Here is a 15,607-nt window from a genome sequence, read left to right on the forward strand (position 1 = left end):
TATAGGCGCTAATGGGGAAAAGCCGCGATTTCGTGTGAAATAGCGCCGAAAAGCACCAAAAATTTTTTCGTAACCCGAAAAAACCTTCGTAACCCGGAACAGTTTTTTTAAATGGATTTTTTTCGTAACCCGGAAATTTCGTAAGGCGGCGCATTCGTATCCCGGGGTACCACTGTACTGTATAGCCATGCCTCCACATCTATGGCGCCTTGTCCAGGGTGCAAAAAGGAGCCACTTTTTGCATCTCCTTTTTGCACCCTGGAAAGGCCACAGCATGTGGTTGCCGTGGCCCTGATCCAGCTGAAGAAAGGGTGGCTGGAGACTGCCCTTCAGGGCTGTTTGTACAGCCCCTATATCCATTTAAAGCTGTCTAATCATGTTAAATATTAGTGAAAATAAATTGGTTTTTACAGTTTAGAAGTAAATACTAATCTAAGAACAAGTGCCTTCTGCTTGTCAGTCTTCCCAGTACAGTGAGCCTTTGGTATCCGCTGAGGTTCGGTTCCAGGACCCCTGTGGATACCAAAATCCATGGATAGTCATGTCCCATTAAATACAATTGTAGAGTAAGATGGTGTCCCTTATATAAAATGGCAAAATCAAGGTTTACCATCTGGAATTTTTACTTTTTTGGAATATCTTCAAACCGTAGATGCTTGAATCCGTGGACAAAGAATCCGTGGATAAGGAGGGCTGACTGTACCGTTGTACTCATTGGTACAAATGCTATAGTTCTGGAATTTCACATTTGAGTGGGCAATGAGAGTATGTGATAAATGCTGAAATCCCTTTAGCATCTTTCCCAATTATACTGCCAAGGTCTGTTTCAGATGTAACTGGAAACCATGGTTTCCTGTTGCATGCAAAAGTCATGCCAGCACTAGACCTGCCCAGACACTAAAATCTTGCAGTTTACTTTTGAAAGGAAGAAAGTGTGAGGATTATACGAACTTGAAATTCAACATGCAAAGTGTATATGATGAATTGTATGTCATTATATGCCAGCTCATCTTCTAAGTGAAAGTCCGGGGCGGGGGGGGGGGGTTTAAAACTGAAAATACAAGAAAAATGCCACCTCATCGCTTCCTATGATTATGGCCCTTGAAGGGAAATGGTTGTTTTCTTGTGGAAGGAAAATTAGAGACACTAGCATAGAAAGGATACACTGGCCTGTTACAGGCTGCCAAAATAAAGCTGCTTTGGGTCTCTTTGGAAGTATGCTATTTAAATGATGCATGGGTCCTAAGAGTCCGGAGATCGCACCAAAGCCACACTCCATTCCTAAGCACTGGAGTGTAGCTTTGGTGCAGCTTCCGGATTCTTAGGATGCATGCATCATTTAAACAGCATACCTCCAAAGAGACCCAAAGCAGCTTTATTTTGGCAGTCTGTAACAGGCCTGAGAACTTTATGTGGCTCTGTTAAGCCAAACTCACATTTGGCTATGATGGCCTCTAAAGTCTTGCCATTTTTAATTTTCTGGTGTCTGAAATCAGGGGTGCACAATCTTCACTCACGTAGGTTGTGGTCTAGTATTGACAGAGATTGCAGGGCATTTTTTTTCCTCCACATCTCGGTGAACACACCCATATTTCCTATGGATGCACATTTCTCCCCTTACATCGTTGAGCATATACGCAGGCACACTGTTCCACATGCATCTCAGTTAACAGGAATATGGAGCTCTAAACCTTTCTGCCCTCTGAAATTTAGGGATTACTGTGCAGGGATGAAAAAACTTTAACCACAGTCCTATGATCTTCACTGAGATTGCTGTTTTTCCACCAACAGCAGCAGCAGTGGGAAAACAGTGAGCTCAGAAGCAGAGATTTAGAAAAAAACACCACAAATCCTCACTTAAAACTACATCTATAGCAATATCTGCAATGCTTTCCCCTCTCCTGCTAAAGATCTGGGCTGCTGAGAAATGTGGGTTGGAACCACAATGCTAACCGTAGATGGCTATCTTTCTTTGCCTCAAGTTTTCAAACTGAACTTCGAAGAAGGAAGGGAAAATTGCAAATCCGAGAAAGTTAAGAATGATCTAATTCATATATATATAGATTTTGTTAATTTTTTAGATGGACATCCATACCATTTTTATAACTACTATTTTGAACACAATTTCTTGGACAGAAATCCTATTGACTTGATCAGTGGGACTTCTTTCTGAGTAGGTTTGGTTGGACAAATGGGGATATTAGAACTTGGCTTGGAGAAAAGCAAGCTTTCTGAAGCTACTTCATGCAAGCATGTCTACCCATATACTCGCAGTTACTACAGATGTTGATTCTAAGTTCCTACTCCCTCTTGTTGAAACACAACATGAAAAAGAAAAGAAGGCTTTGAAACTTTGAAGAAAGCCTTTTAAATCATCACTGTCATTGAGTGAACATAGTCTTCGTTTGTATTTCACTCTTTGATTGGTTGAAAATGTAAACCCTTGCTTCCTTTGTGACATCACAGCCTTCATATCACAGGCCAGACAAGAAGCATCAGCTTGGGCTATGAACTGAGACAAACATGTATTAGGCTTGTCTTTCTCACCTGAAATTCATGGTGTGCGGCCCAGAATTAAAAATGTTTCTTGCATGATTAAGCTGTTAGTCAAAGCTCCAAGGGACAGGGCAAAGTCATGATCCAGGTTTGTTGTTCAGATGGAGGACTTGTTATGTTGTCAGGTGAGTCAGGAAGAAAGGCTTCCTCATGTTATAGCAATGGATGTTAATCTGATTATCTGATTCAAGAATAACCTGTTATTTGGTGGAAACTAATGATAATAGAATTGATAAAAATGCACATGCAACCTGGGCTGAGTGTAACCTATTTACAGGTGGGACCTTCCATTCTCTCCTTCCCTTCTCCCTACGTCTTTAGCACATATCTGAAGTAGGAGGCTATTTAACTGAGGTTCTTCTATGGAAAAACAAAATTAGTCACATTAGCAGCAGATCTATTGCTTTGGAGCAATGGAGCCCTGAGCAACCTGGGTAAATTTTTGCATTTCTCAAACCAATGGATATTTGTCATAGCTGGCCTCAACTCAAATTTGAGATAATTTTGTGAATGGAATGCTAAGCCTTCTTGCTCCAGAAAGCTACTTGTCATAGTACAATCTTTATAAACCCCACTATTACAGTTGTGCTTCTTTGGATTCCATTCATAGCATCCAATAATCAGTATAATAGCTGTACATTGAGCCTGCTAAAGGATAAAGAGCACCAGCCGCACCATTTCTGGCTGCTCAGTCCTTACCTTTCTCCTGTTGGTGAGGTTGTTCTGAAAGGAACTTCTGCTTGTGTACAGTTGAGTGCCAATAGAAGCCTCCATGTAATTAAACAGAAGACCCATCCAGGACCTCCAAAGTCAACAAGGGAAGGTTGGAAATCATTCAAAAACAAAAACTTGGGTGCTTGCAATGTGTGTCCAGCCCTGCTTTTAGCCCTCATATGAACATCACTCTTTCCATCATCTTACTGAATTCCTCCATTGAGGTGTCCTGTGGTCCATTCTCTCCCAAAACCATGTCAGAGGTAAACCCAATACACAAAATTATGGAAACCCCATGTTGTGCAATCAAGAGGGCAGAACATAAGGGCCATTTGCAGCAATGCATAGACTACAATAGGCCTAGATGCAGTTTTCTCTCTGTGTAGGTGAAAGTGACTTTTCAAAAACATTGTGATAATGCAACATTAAAAAAACAGTTTTCTAGTGGTATTTATTTGCGTTATGTTCTGTTCTATCCTCTGTAAAACCATATTTAAGGCACGTGAGCCTAAATTTACTTGCTAGTCACAACTAGTGCAAACTAATTGAATCAGCTGCTGAATAAAAAATTGACATGCATGTGAATCCCATTGATATAATAGGTCTACTCTAGGTGGGACTAGCATTTAAACTGAGGCCATGGTAACTGTACAGGGTGCTGTCTCTGGTCAAAGGCTATCACACACAGCCTATGTATATATCTCATCCCCATCCCTAATCTTACTGAAAAGGACAGAAGATGATATTTTGGTACTGTGGGTGTGAGTTGCTTGGATAAGATTTCTGCATGATGCCACTTGACAAGGTCCCTTGGAAATCTGTGAAACCTCTTTACCCAGGACAGAGAACACAAAAGATCATTATCTTCTGACATCTTCATTGCAATTTGTGTTGCTGTTGTTACCTATTGCTAATAACAAAGCTGTTCTTTTTTTAAAAAAAGATTGCATGGCAATTCAAATGGGATATGTTACAGATGAGCTTGAAATTACTTCTTTGAACCGTTATGAGCATTTTGTTTTCTTTGTATCTAATAGCTGCTGGTGGTGAAATGAATCAAACTCCTGGGATGTTTAAGCAAGCAAAGGAAAAACTTTCAGTGAGTAAAATTGTCTTCTTTATTATTCATGTCTACTCGCTCCCCTTTTTGCTGTGCTTCCAGTGGTTTTATCATCTTTTCTGCAAAGAATTTCTTTGCCAACTTGAAACATCATTTTCCATTCTTGAATTAGTCATAGATCATTAAGACTTCCTATCTATTGTACAGTGGGAAATTAATACACTGATAAATTATTAAGAAGTTATTGAGCTATCTGTTGGGTCAGTCCCCTTAATCTTGTACAATCACCGTTTTTTAAAACATGCACACACACAGTCTAATAGCACTGTTTTAGACCAGTTTGTTTCTGTCTCTCAGCATGGTGGGAATAATGGTCAGGATCTTATGAGTTAGTCACAACTACAGTAGACACACAAAACCAGTGTTGAGTTAACGTGTAGGTGGCAAACACCACAGCCTGGTTCTGCCAAAAGACAGATGTTTGGAGAGCAGCAGTGTCACTCTCTGCTTAGGGTGTCAACTGGTGCTGTCCACATGCCCTGTACCCCCTTAGTGACACCCCTGAATTGGAGTGATGGATTTCCAGCAGCAAACCAACCTTAGAAAATGACCTTGGCATGAAGGTGATCAGACAGTTCTCTGATAATGAGAGCTGTCTCAAAATGTCATGTAATAGTTGCCGTTGTTGTTATCAGGGATTAGAGGAATTGGCTCTGAAATTACAATGAGTTATGGGTTCACCTCAGAGAAAATAATAATGGGGCTGAGCTGTTAGACACTTAAAATGTTTTCTTCATTCCTACTCTCAGATGTGTCCCATCACCTGTGGAGTTTATCAGACAAGAGAAATTAGAAGTATAATCCAATGGCAATCCGAACGCAATCATGGGGTTTCACGTTACTGCATGATAGACTACCACACGCAAATTTGGGCAATGGCAAGCTCTTTTCAGGCAATGGGAAGTCAGTTCGAATGCAATTCAAATTCACGTAAATTCGCTGAACTAGCGAATTCACGTGAATTCGTTCTGGCTCCACTTTCTTTTCATTCGAAATTAAGAGAAATTCCTCCTGTGTGATAAACTCCTGTGTCATCATGTCTGTCTTAATCCTGCTTTGTAAACAGTGCCCAATCCCTTCCTCCCCAGGCTCTTGACAACCTTTATCCTTATTCTTGCTGTTACAGACTAAAATGGCTCCTCTACTGGAATTTATTCTCACTGCAGTGTTTTGGGTGCCTAAGGTTCTTTTCTTTTCCCTCCCTCTTTCCTTCCTTCCTTCCCTCCCTCCTTTCTTTTTGTCTATCTGCATAATTTATTTTCTCTTCTTCTCCTTCCCACACCTTTTAGCTATACTGATTTGGAAAGGCCTACTATATGAACCTGGAACATTAATGTTACTCTAATTCGTTTGTTTAAAGCTTGAGCTACAGAATACATTGTCATTTACACACTCATAAAAAACGCACACACCTAGGAGCCATTATGGTGTAGTACTATTTGAGTGCTGGAGTAGAGTCTGGTAGCCCATGGTTTCAATGCCCCTTCAGTCATAGGAGTTTATCACATTGGTTTTGCTCCCACGACAGATGTGGGATGTAACTTTAAGAAGGCAGATCGTATTGCCTTTCACTGTCATCAGTGAGTACGCAGCCTGTTTGCAAGCTGGATTTCTGATGCATCTTGTCAAGAACTGGAAAATCCTGTTCTTGAAAAGATGCAGGAGAGTCCCAGAGAAGCCCAGGTTGCAAACAGGCTGTATACTCCTTGGCGACAGGGAAATGCAATAAGATCCACTTTCTTAAAGTTTCATCCCGAGTCTATTGTGGAAGCAAAGTCAATGCGGTAAACCAATAGAAACCCATTGGGTAAGTCACATTCCCTTAGTCTAAGAGGAAAGCAATTGCAAAATATCCACTGAATAAATCCTGCCAAGAAGAACCTAGGAGAGAGTTATCATAAGTCAAAGTCAATGTGAAGGCACAGAAAAACAACTACAACCACATCTAAGTGTAATATTTAGCCATCTGTATAAATAGTGTATATAAATTGGTCCAGAGAGGCCAATTTGTGAATTGTAGTTTTAATGGATCAAAAAAGAGGGGGCTATGTTTTGTTTTGTTATGTGAAAATAAGCAATAATAGTTTCAGACTCACATAATTAGTATTGTAAGCTTAATTACATTGACTGTTTCTTTGGAGGGCAGTGATCACCATTTCTTCAGCACTAAGTAGTTGCCAGTATTTAGATTACTGCTGAAATCGACAACAACATGTTGTTATCAACAATGCTCTTGGATAATACTTGCCCACCAGGAATCTTGTGTGGGTGAACTCATTCAAAATGAAATTTTGAAAACAGTTTATTGGCCCATTTTCCTACCAACTCTCAGGCAGATTGTTAACCATAGATCAAAAAATGATGAAGTAACATAAGATGGATTCACTTAGAATGGAAGAGATTTAGGTTCAATATCTAACCAAGACCCACAAGAATTAGCTTATCCATGTCATTTAAACCTTTCACTTTAAAGGAGGTGACATCATTCAGTCTTTAATTTAATATTCATGTTTTATGAAACAGATGATTGGGCTTACAACAAAGAAACTATCAAGGAATCTATTAAGAATACATACATAACACACAATTTATTTACTGAATTGCTGCTCCAAGGTTTGGTGATGGCCACTGATTTGCTTCAGAGGCTTAGACAGCAAATCCTGGCAGAGTAGTGATGGGCTGAAGTTTCTTTGAAGAAACAGTCTATGGTCCTCCTTTTTCCATTTTGCTTCAAAATGGAGAGAAGGGAATTCACTTGCAGTTTTTTATGTACTAAGAGTAGACGCTATTGGAGAAAGGGAGGTAATAAGACAAGAAATATTGAGCAAGAAATAATTAATAAGCACATAAAACACTCAGCTGGCATTCAGTATTGCAGTTACGGATTCGTAACCTAATGTTACAGATATGTAACTATTCTGTATTCGGTAATCTCATCCTCCTTGCACCGTAGTTGGAAGCTGAATGGACCTCCTTCACTTAATCTGGCTGCTGGTTTTTAAGGTGGTCTGGAAAGTTGGGCCAAGGGACATCTCCATAATTAAGTATACTCATCTTATGCTCATCTGCATAAAATATAGTATCTCAGTGGTAAAGGACTTGCTTTCAATGCATACAGTCCTAGGTTCAAACTGTCTCCTCTGCAGTTAAGAGGGTTAGGTAGCAGGTGATCTAGGATGTTTCTAAGCCCGACACCCAAGAGAGATGCATAGACAACACTGGGTGAGAGAAAAACCTTGGAAGAAAGCAGCTTCCTGTATATCATTCCCAGTTTAGACTTTTCCCTTCTGTCTGTTTTCTGAGAACAGGATATTGGACAATGGTTTTTGATATTATGTCCTCCTTCAACATTGAGCAAAATAGAAGTAATTGCAAATATATAAATTAATCAAATAGGATGCAGTAAGGATCCTATTTCCCCTTAGTATGCATGCATATAGAGCAAGAGTGGTGTAGTAGTTTGAATGTGTGACCAGGACTTTGCAGACCAGGGTTCAAATACTCACTCAGCCATGGAAACTGACTGGATAATGTTGGGCAAGTCACACTCTTTCAGTCTCAGATGAAAGCCATAGCAAGCCCCCTCTGAAGAAATCTTGCTGAGAAAACCCCATGATAGGTTCATCTTAGGGTCACCACAAGTTGCAAAACAGCTTGAAATCACACAAACACAGCCATCATACATATATGTATGCCAACAAACGAAGGAGAAAATTCACATGTAACTATACCAGTTTCTCCCTCTGCAAGCGGATGTACGTCTGTGAAGATGGATTGTACCTGGCCTTTTAATTTTTTAAAAAAGAAAATTTAAAAGTATACACTGGGTGGCATCCTGTTCCCTGTTTACAAGATTGTTAACTAGTCTTATGCTCTTGTAATTTGTGTTCATTAATGAATGGATTGCTTCTTAATTCAGGAAGCATCTCAACTAAAGAATTTCAGATTGGGTCACTGGGAAATTACAACTGTAATGTCCTGGCAGTCATGGGGCACTTTGGAGAGCAGCAGTTGCAGCAAGACCCTAATGGGCCTCTTCAGCTGCCCTTCTCAATGCATCCCTGATCTGCAATGCCTTGGAATCCCTTCAGGTGGGGAATTGCCTGGATAAAAGTTGAGGTTTTGGAGGATGGCATGGGCAAAAATAACTATGGAGATGGAGCTTCCTCATCATAGCTGTGTCTGACAAAGCAGGAGTTTGCCCCATGTGTGAAGTGGCAGAAAGAATGTTGAGACTCTGATTTATGTATCTATGGTTGTTGTTGTTGTGTACCTTCAAATCATTTCTGACTTATGACAACCCTAAGGTGAATCTACTGTATTATGGGATTTTCTGAGGATGAGAGTGTGTGACTTGTCCTAGGTCATACAGTGGGTTTCCATGGCTTAGTGGGGATTCAAACCCTCGTCTCCAGAGTCAAGGTCCAACACTCAAACCACTACACTATGTTGTCTATGGTAGATAACAAATTTGTCGATTTTTTTTATTCTTTATTTGATTTACAAAAACTTGTGCATTTTCTTAAACATTGTCATCATCAATACCACCTTCATCACCATCATAAAATATTTTCAGATTTCCATTGAAACAATGTTAAGGGAACAACATTATGGTGAATATGAAATGGATCATTTCTTTCAAAATATGCGCTTAACCCCTCCCTTAAAATATAGAATCAACATCTCAAAGAGTAATTGAGCCAGAATATATGCATATTGGTCCCTTTTGTCACTGAGAATTGTAATACATTACACCATTATATCTTTTATTAAAATTTCATGTATGAAGAAGAACTGCCCACTCTCAAGGTGAGCAAAGAATCTCAGGATGCCACTTTTGGTGCGTAATTTAAAAATTATTACTACAACATTTAGCATTGGATCTTCCACATTGTAGAAATAGTATACTTTAAAACTAAATGTTTACCTTTATTAGTGAGGCAGGTTTTATCATATTGGTTGTGGCTCAGTCTAAAGCACTTTGAAACCTAGAAGGCCTCTCATTTGGTCTTTTGTGTCTCCCAATAAAAAGGGTCTCAATAACGGTGCTGGGATGACCCCAGTCTATAATGTGGAAAATTGATACAAGGAAGTATAGGTTCAATGGTTTGACTAAGGCGACTTTCTTTGTTCATTTATTACTATGAAAGCCATGTCTGACATTAAAAAATAGTCAATAGATTATTAGTCTTTCCTGCATAACCATGGATTCTTTATCCATGGATTCAACCATACACTCCTTGAAAATATTTTTAAAAACTATATATAGATTCCAAAAGGCAAACTTTAATTTTTGTCATTTTCATAGCTCATAGAATCTTAGAGTTGGAAGATATCTGAAGTGGACTGCCAGTCCAACCCCCTGCCATGCAGGAACTCACATTCAAAGCATCCTTGACATTTAAAAACCTTCAAAGAAGAGACTCCAACTCACTCCGAGGCCAGTTACAGACTGCCAAAATAAAGCTGCTTCGGGTCTCTTTGGAGGTATGCTATTTAAATGATGCATGGGTCCTAAGAGTCCGGAAGCTGCACCAAAGCTGCACTCCAGCACTTAGGAATTGAGTGTGGCTTTGGTGCGACCTCTGGACTCTTAGGACCCATGCATCATTTAAATAGCATACCTCCAAAGAGACCCGAAGCAGCTTTATTTTGGCAGTCTGTAACAGGCCCGAGGGAGTGTGTTCCACTGTCAAACAGCACTTACTGTCAGGAAGTTCCTTCTAATTTTTAGGTGGAATCTCTTTTCCTGTAGCTTGCATCCATTCTTCTGCATCCTATTCTCAGGAGCATCAGAAAACAAGTTTGCTCCATCCTCAGTATGACACCCCTTCAAATATTTAAACAGGGCTATCTTATCATCTCTTAACCGTCCCTTCTCCGGATACCCAGCTCCCTAAGTCTCTCCTCAAAAGACATGGTTTCCAGACCTTTCACCAATTTGGTCGCCACCCTCTGGATGCCTTCCAGCTTCTCAACATTTTTTATAAGGGGACACCATTTTACTAAGTCACTGTATTTAACATGAGCATCCATGAATTTTAATATTCCAGGGAGGTCCTGGAACTAAATGTTGGTATTCCACGGGGGTCCTGGAACCAAACCCCAGTGGCTACCAAAGGCCCAATGTATTAACATTATTTCTTCAAGCCTTGCAATAGCTTTATATTCATGTGTACCATATCATTTGGACATATGATTATTATTTTTAAAATATTATTTCATGGTCTGTATTCCATACTGCATGCATTTTCCATTTGCTTCACTGTCCACCTTCATGTTGTGTTTCTTCTGTTTGTTTCCTCATAACTAGACTTCTTCTTTGTCAAAGATTCCTGCCTCAAAGGTTAGATCAAAAGCATTGCTTCCTTCAAGACCCAGCTCAGCTTGCTCACTAATTACTGCTAAAAAACCTACTTTGCTTGATACAGACAATTACATTACACGGCCCTCTTCAGCAGGCTCAAGAGACTGCTTGCCATATTCAATAACAGATGTTCAGGTAAGGTAGTGGTAGCACAGAGATTATAGATTTCAGAAAGGGGCAAAGGTGATTTCCGGTTGCTTTCCAGAGCCATTTCCATAGCGTCTGGTTCCATGTTGCTTCAGTTATATCTGTTAGGAACTAATTGGGTGAATGATATGATCCATTCCTGTGCCAACCTCAGGTTATAGGCAACAGCAAAATCCCATATTTTGGATAACTATTGTCATGGTGCTAAGTTCCATTTTGAAAAATGTTACTCTCAAGGGCAGTGGAAAAGCTGTTGTATGCTGCACAAAGCCTAGGGGGGAAAAACCCCAGATAGGTCAGAGATGAAGCCTGATGAAATCTGGCAGATCAGGATATGTAGCCCAATCCTAAGCATGGAGGATGAGCAGCAGAATCAAGGCACAAGGGTATTGTGGATGAGACACGTAACTGCGGCAGAGCTCAAGGGTGATGGTCAGAGCCTGCCACAATCTAGTGTAAAAAAGACAGCCCTGGTTAGTATTTGATGGGAGAATACCAATGAATACCAATTGCTGTAGGCCAAATTTCAGAAGAAGGAACTGGCAAACCTACCTCTGATTGTTTTTTATGGATTTGGGGCTTTGTGGCGTGTTCTGGAAGAATTTATCCCTGATGATTTGCCTGCATCTGTGGCTGGTATCTTCAGAGGGTGGTGGCATGGATGTGAGTGGGGTATATACTGTATACTGTGTGACCCTTGGTTGGGGGAAATGATTTACATGTTATCTGGGTATCAGTTTGTTGTTGAATAGCAAGGCCTCAGAGTGGGAGGATATGTGTTTCTATTTAATTAGCAACCCATTGTCTGCAGGCAAATCCCCTGACCCTGGATTATAGTCATTTGTATGTGTTGAGTCTTGATTTTGATGTTTTTCAGGACTGGTAGCCCAGGAAGTTGCCCAGGTGTTTATGGATTTCAATGGCCTCTCCATGCATTCTGACCTGATGGTTGTTGGCATGGTCCAGAATGTCAGTGTTTTCAAATAGCATTTTATGCCCAGCTTGGTTTATAACATGTTCTGCTACTGCTGATTTTTCTGGCTGGCCCAATCTGCAGTGACTCTTGTGTTCCTTGATTCGTGTTTGAACACTCCATTTGGTGGTTTCTAGACTTGTCCACAGCTGTACAGTATGTGGTAATCTCCTCCAACTGTGAAAGGGTCCCTTCTGTTCTTGGCTGAGTGCAGCATTTGCTGGATTTTCTTGGTCAGTCTGTAGATCATTTGGAGGTTGTGTTTCCTCATCAAGTTCCCTATTCTGTCTATGACTCCTTTGATGTATGGTAAAACATACCTCCCTTTGGGTGGTTGTTTGTCTTCACTCTTGTGGTTTTTTTCTGGGTCTTGCAGCTCTTCTGATGTCTGAGCTGGAGTAACCATTAGCCTGCAGAGCCCAGTTTAGGTGTTTCAGTTCATCTTCCAGGAGGTGGGGTTCGCAGATTCTTTTTGCGTGATCTACCAGTATTTATACCGTGCTTCTTCTTCTTCTTTTTTTGTCCTGGGTGATGGTTGGAGTATCTGTTTATATGTGTAGGCTTTCTGTATACAGTGTGGCTCATTCATTGGTTCGGTTTGCAGATTACCAGGACATTCAAGAATGGTAATATTTCTTCCTTTTCTTTTTTCGTTGTAAATTGGATGTTCAGGTGGATGTTGTTCAGATGGTTCAAAAACATGGTAAGATCTTCTTCTCCATTGCTCCAAATGGTGAAAGTGTCATCCACATATTGGAAGCATGTTGTGGACTTTTTGGTGCTGTTTCCAGGGCTTGCTTTTCAAATTGTTTCATGTAAAAATTTGCTGTCACAGGGTTCAGAGGGCTTTCCATGGCTGCCTCATCTGTCTGCTCATAGAATCCATTGTCTCATTGGAAGTAGCTTGTGGCAAGGCAATGTTCACACATTTATTGGATGAGTGTCATAGTATCCATTATGGGGACTTTGGTGAAAAGGGAGACTACGTCAAAGCTCATTGGTTTGTCTCTGGGTTTGAGGTTGTTGATTTTTTTTCTATGAAGTGAGCTGAGTCCTTGATTTAGGGGGGGGCTTGCCCTATATGGGTTTGCAGTTGTGTGGCCAGAAACATGACTAGGTCATACATGGAAGATCCAATGACATTCACTATAGGTCGGAGTGCAAAGGAATCCTTGGGTAGTTCATACAGTAGAATTCATAGGATTGCTGTAACTCAATAGATGACTTGAAGGCATACACACAGACACCATTATACTTTTTAGTTTTAGTGAAAGAAGCATCTTATGTATGTGTGTCTCTGTGTGTGCGTTATGGTTGTAGTCACACTGCAGATTTAAAGAAGCTTTGTTATGACTTTAACTGCAGATTTAACAGTTTGATACCACTCTATCCTTTGGAATCCTGGGATTTGTAATTTGGTGAGGCACCAGAGCCCTCTGAGAGAGCACACTGAATACCTCACCAAACTACAGATCCCAGAACTCAGTAGGATAGAGCCATAAAAGTTAAAGTGGTATCAAACTACTTTAATTCTGAAGTGTGGTAGCAGCCTAAGAGAGGGAGAGTTAGTTTCGAATTAGCTTCAGTCCAGAGCATGGATGTGTGATTTTGACTTCATGCCTCAAGTATAAAAATGCCTTATGCTGACACTGACACAATCAAAATGAAGCCAGCAATCCTCCCACCTAGCCCCTACACAAAAGTGCTCTTTTCTGTCTATGCCACCTGACTTTGACATTCTTGTTAACACTTTTTGCTAATGGCTGATGCAAGAGAGGTGAAGTTAATATTGGATTCTTCTGGATGCAAAATATCACTCCTGATGACTGGATTCTTGAAAATTCAGCTATCCATCTTGATCAGATTTTTCTTGCCTTGACATAGTTCTTGGAGCTGGCGTTGGAAGGAAATGGGTGTAGAGTGAAATATAACCTTGAAAGCTGTGTTTTCAATCATGTCTCATTTAAAACAAAACAATTGCCTTTCATTTCTACTAGGATGGAGTGAACAAAAGTCCTGAAAAGCGTTCCTCTTTACCAAGACCATCCTCTATTCTTCCCACTCGGAGAGGCCTATCAGCAGACAGGGAACGAGATGAGAATTCCTTCTCCCTGAACAGCACTGTCTCATCAGCACGACGGACCACCAGTATGTGTCTTTTGCCTCTAACTCTCTCTTTAATACTTCTGGATCCCTATTTTCATTGGCTTAGGAGATGGCCTTCATCCCTATTTTCATTGGTTTAGGAGATGGATATGTGTCTAGATGTATACAGAAATTATACAATAACATAATATTATTTTAAAAATGTGCTAGTATCCTTGTAGACCAAATTTGGGTCAGTACATTCAAATCAATACAGTAAGACCTTCATATAGGCGGGTGATCTGCACTGGATTCCCCCCACCCTGTGGATATAAAAAAATGCAGGACCTCAAGTCCCATTGTCCCTAATAGCAGCACAGTGTGTGCACAGCCACTAGTATGGCTGTGTGCCTGCACCGCCATTGGGGACAACAGGGCTTGTCATCCATGGGTGACAAACCCGCAGATGATGAGGTCCCACTGTACATAAAATCAACACCAGCGCCCTCCCCCTGCCCCCTTTCTTATTTCTAGCCTTTGGCCCCCATTCCAAAGCCCCTTTGCAGTACTAAATTATAGCATTTATGATTTCAGTTTAACAGCCATGCTTTCATGTACAGTTGGCCCTCCACATACAGGCTTTGACTTTTGCAGATATGATTATGCATGGATTTGATTAATATGGTCTCTCTCTGAATCTCTAGGTCCTCCAGCATGACTCTGTTGTCAACTTGTGCCAAACGTCACTCTGGAGAACCTAGAGATTCCTAGAGAGAGCATTTTTCTAGGCTTTTGTACGTCCTCCAGCACAATTCATGGTCAACTTCTGACAGATGTTGACCACAGAATTGCTCTGCGAGACCTAGAGATTCCTAGAGAGGTGTTCTCTAAGTTTAAAAAAAGTAGCATTTTTTATTTGTGGTTTTCCCACTTTCACAGGGGTCCTATGCTCCTAACCCCAGCGAATGTGGAAGGTCGACTGTAATAAATCCTAGGATGGGCAGTTTAGGGGAAGGCCACTTGGAATCCTCAACCAGATAATTCTCTTGCGGTGCCTCTGACCAGACTACTAACCCCAAGACAATTTCACACAAAGGAGCCAAAAGATAAAGTAGGATCATAGGTCTATAAGTGCATAGTATAAAAGGGCCTCAAGTTGAGTTAATCAACAACTTTCAATTTTCCCCTTATGTATCCATGTCAGTGAGCACCATAGAACTCCCCAAATCCTTAGGCAACTGATAAAAAACTACAGCATATCCATATTGTATGATATACCCACATATACAATAAAGGATCTGTTCAGTCATACAGTTAGCCAGGCTCAGCCACTCTTATAACTTGTTTGTCTGACTATCTATCATCTATCTATCTATCTATCTATCTATCTATCTATCCCCCCACTTTCTCCTGCTTAAAGTTGTGCAGAGCTCTGCATACCAACTCTCCCACTTTGTGTTGTACATAATCTCACCTGAATTTTATATGGATTGCAACAGCACTGTAAAATCAGTTGTTCTTGGACATAGCGGGAGTGTTAGGGCCTTATTGCATGTGAAAAGAAAGCTAAAACTGAATGAGAGAGTAGTGGCTTTCTCTGTGCCTCTTTGCATGCTGTTATAGCACTTCTATTCTCCTTCCTAGG

The 15,607-nt window shown here is 40.6% G+C and overlaps 1 protein-coding gene across 1 annotated transcript in view; it reads left to right on the forward strand.

The window, feature by feature from the left end:
• Positions 1-15,607, forward strand: part of MAP2 (microtubule associated protein 2) — a 329,228-nt gene that overhangs the window by 286,984 nt on the left and 26,637 nt on the right. The window contains 2 exon segments of the mRNA XM_042447021.1: positions 4,308-4,369; positions 13,875-14,025. Coding sequence (XP_042302955.1) covers positions 4,308-4,369; positions 13,875-14,025 — 213 coding nt within the window.

This window comes from Sceloporus undulatus, chromosome 1, assembly GCF_019175285.1.
Source record: "Sceloporus undulatus isolate JIND9_A2432 ecotype Alabama chromosome 1, SceUnd_v1.1, whole genome shotgun sequence".
Classification (NCBI taxonomy): Eukaryota; Metazoa; Chordata; class Lepidosauria; order Squamata; family Phrynosomatidae; genus Sceloporus; species Sceloporus undulatus.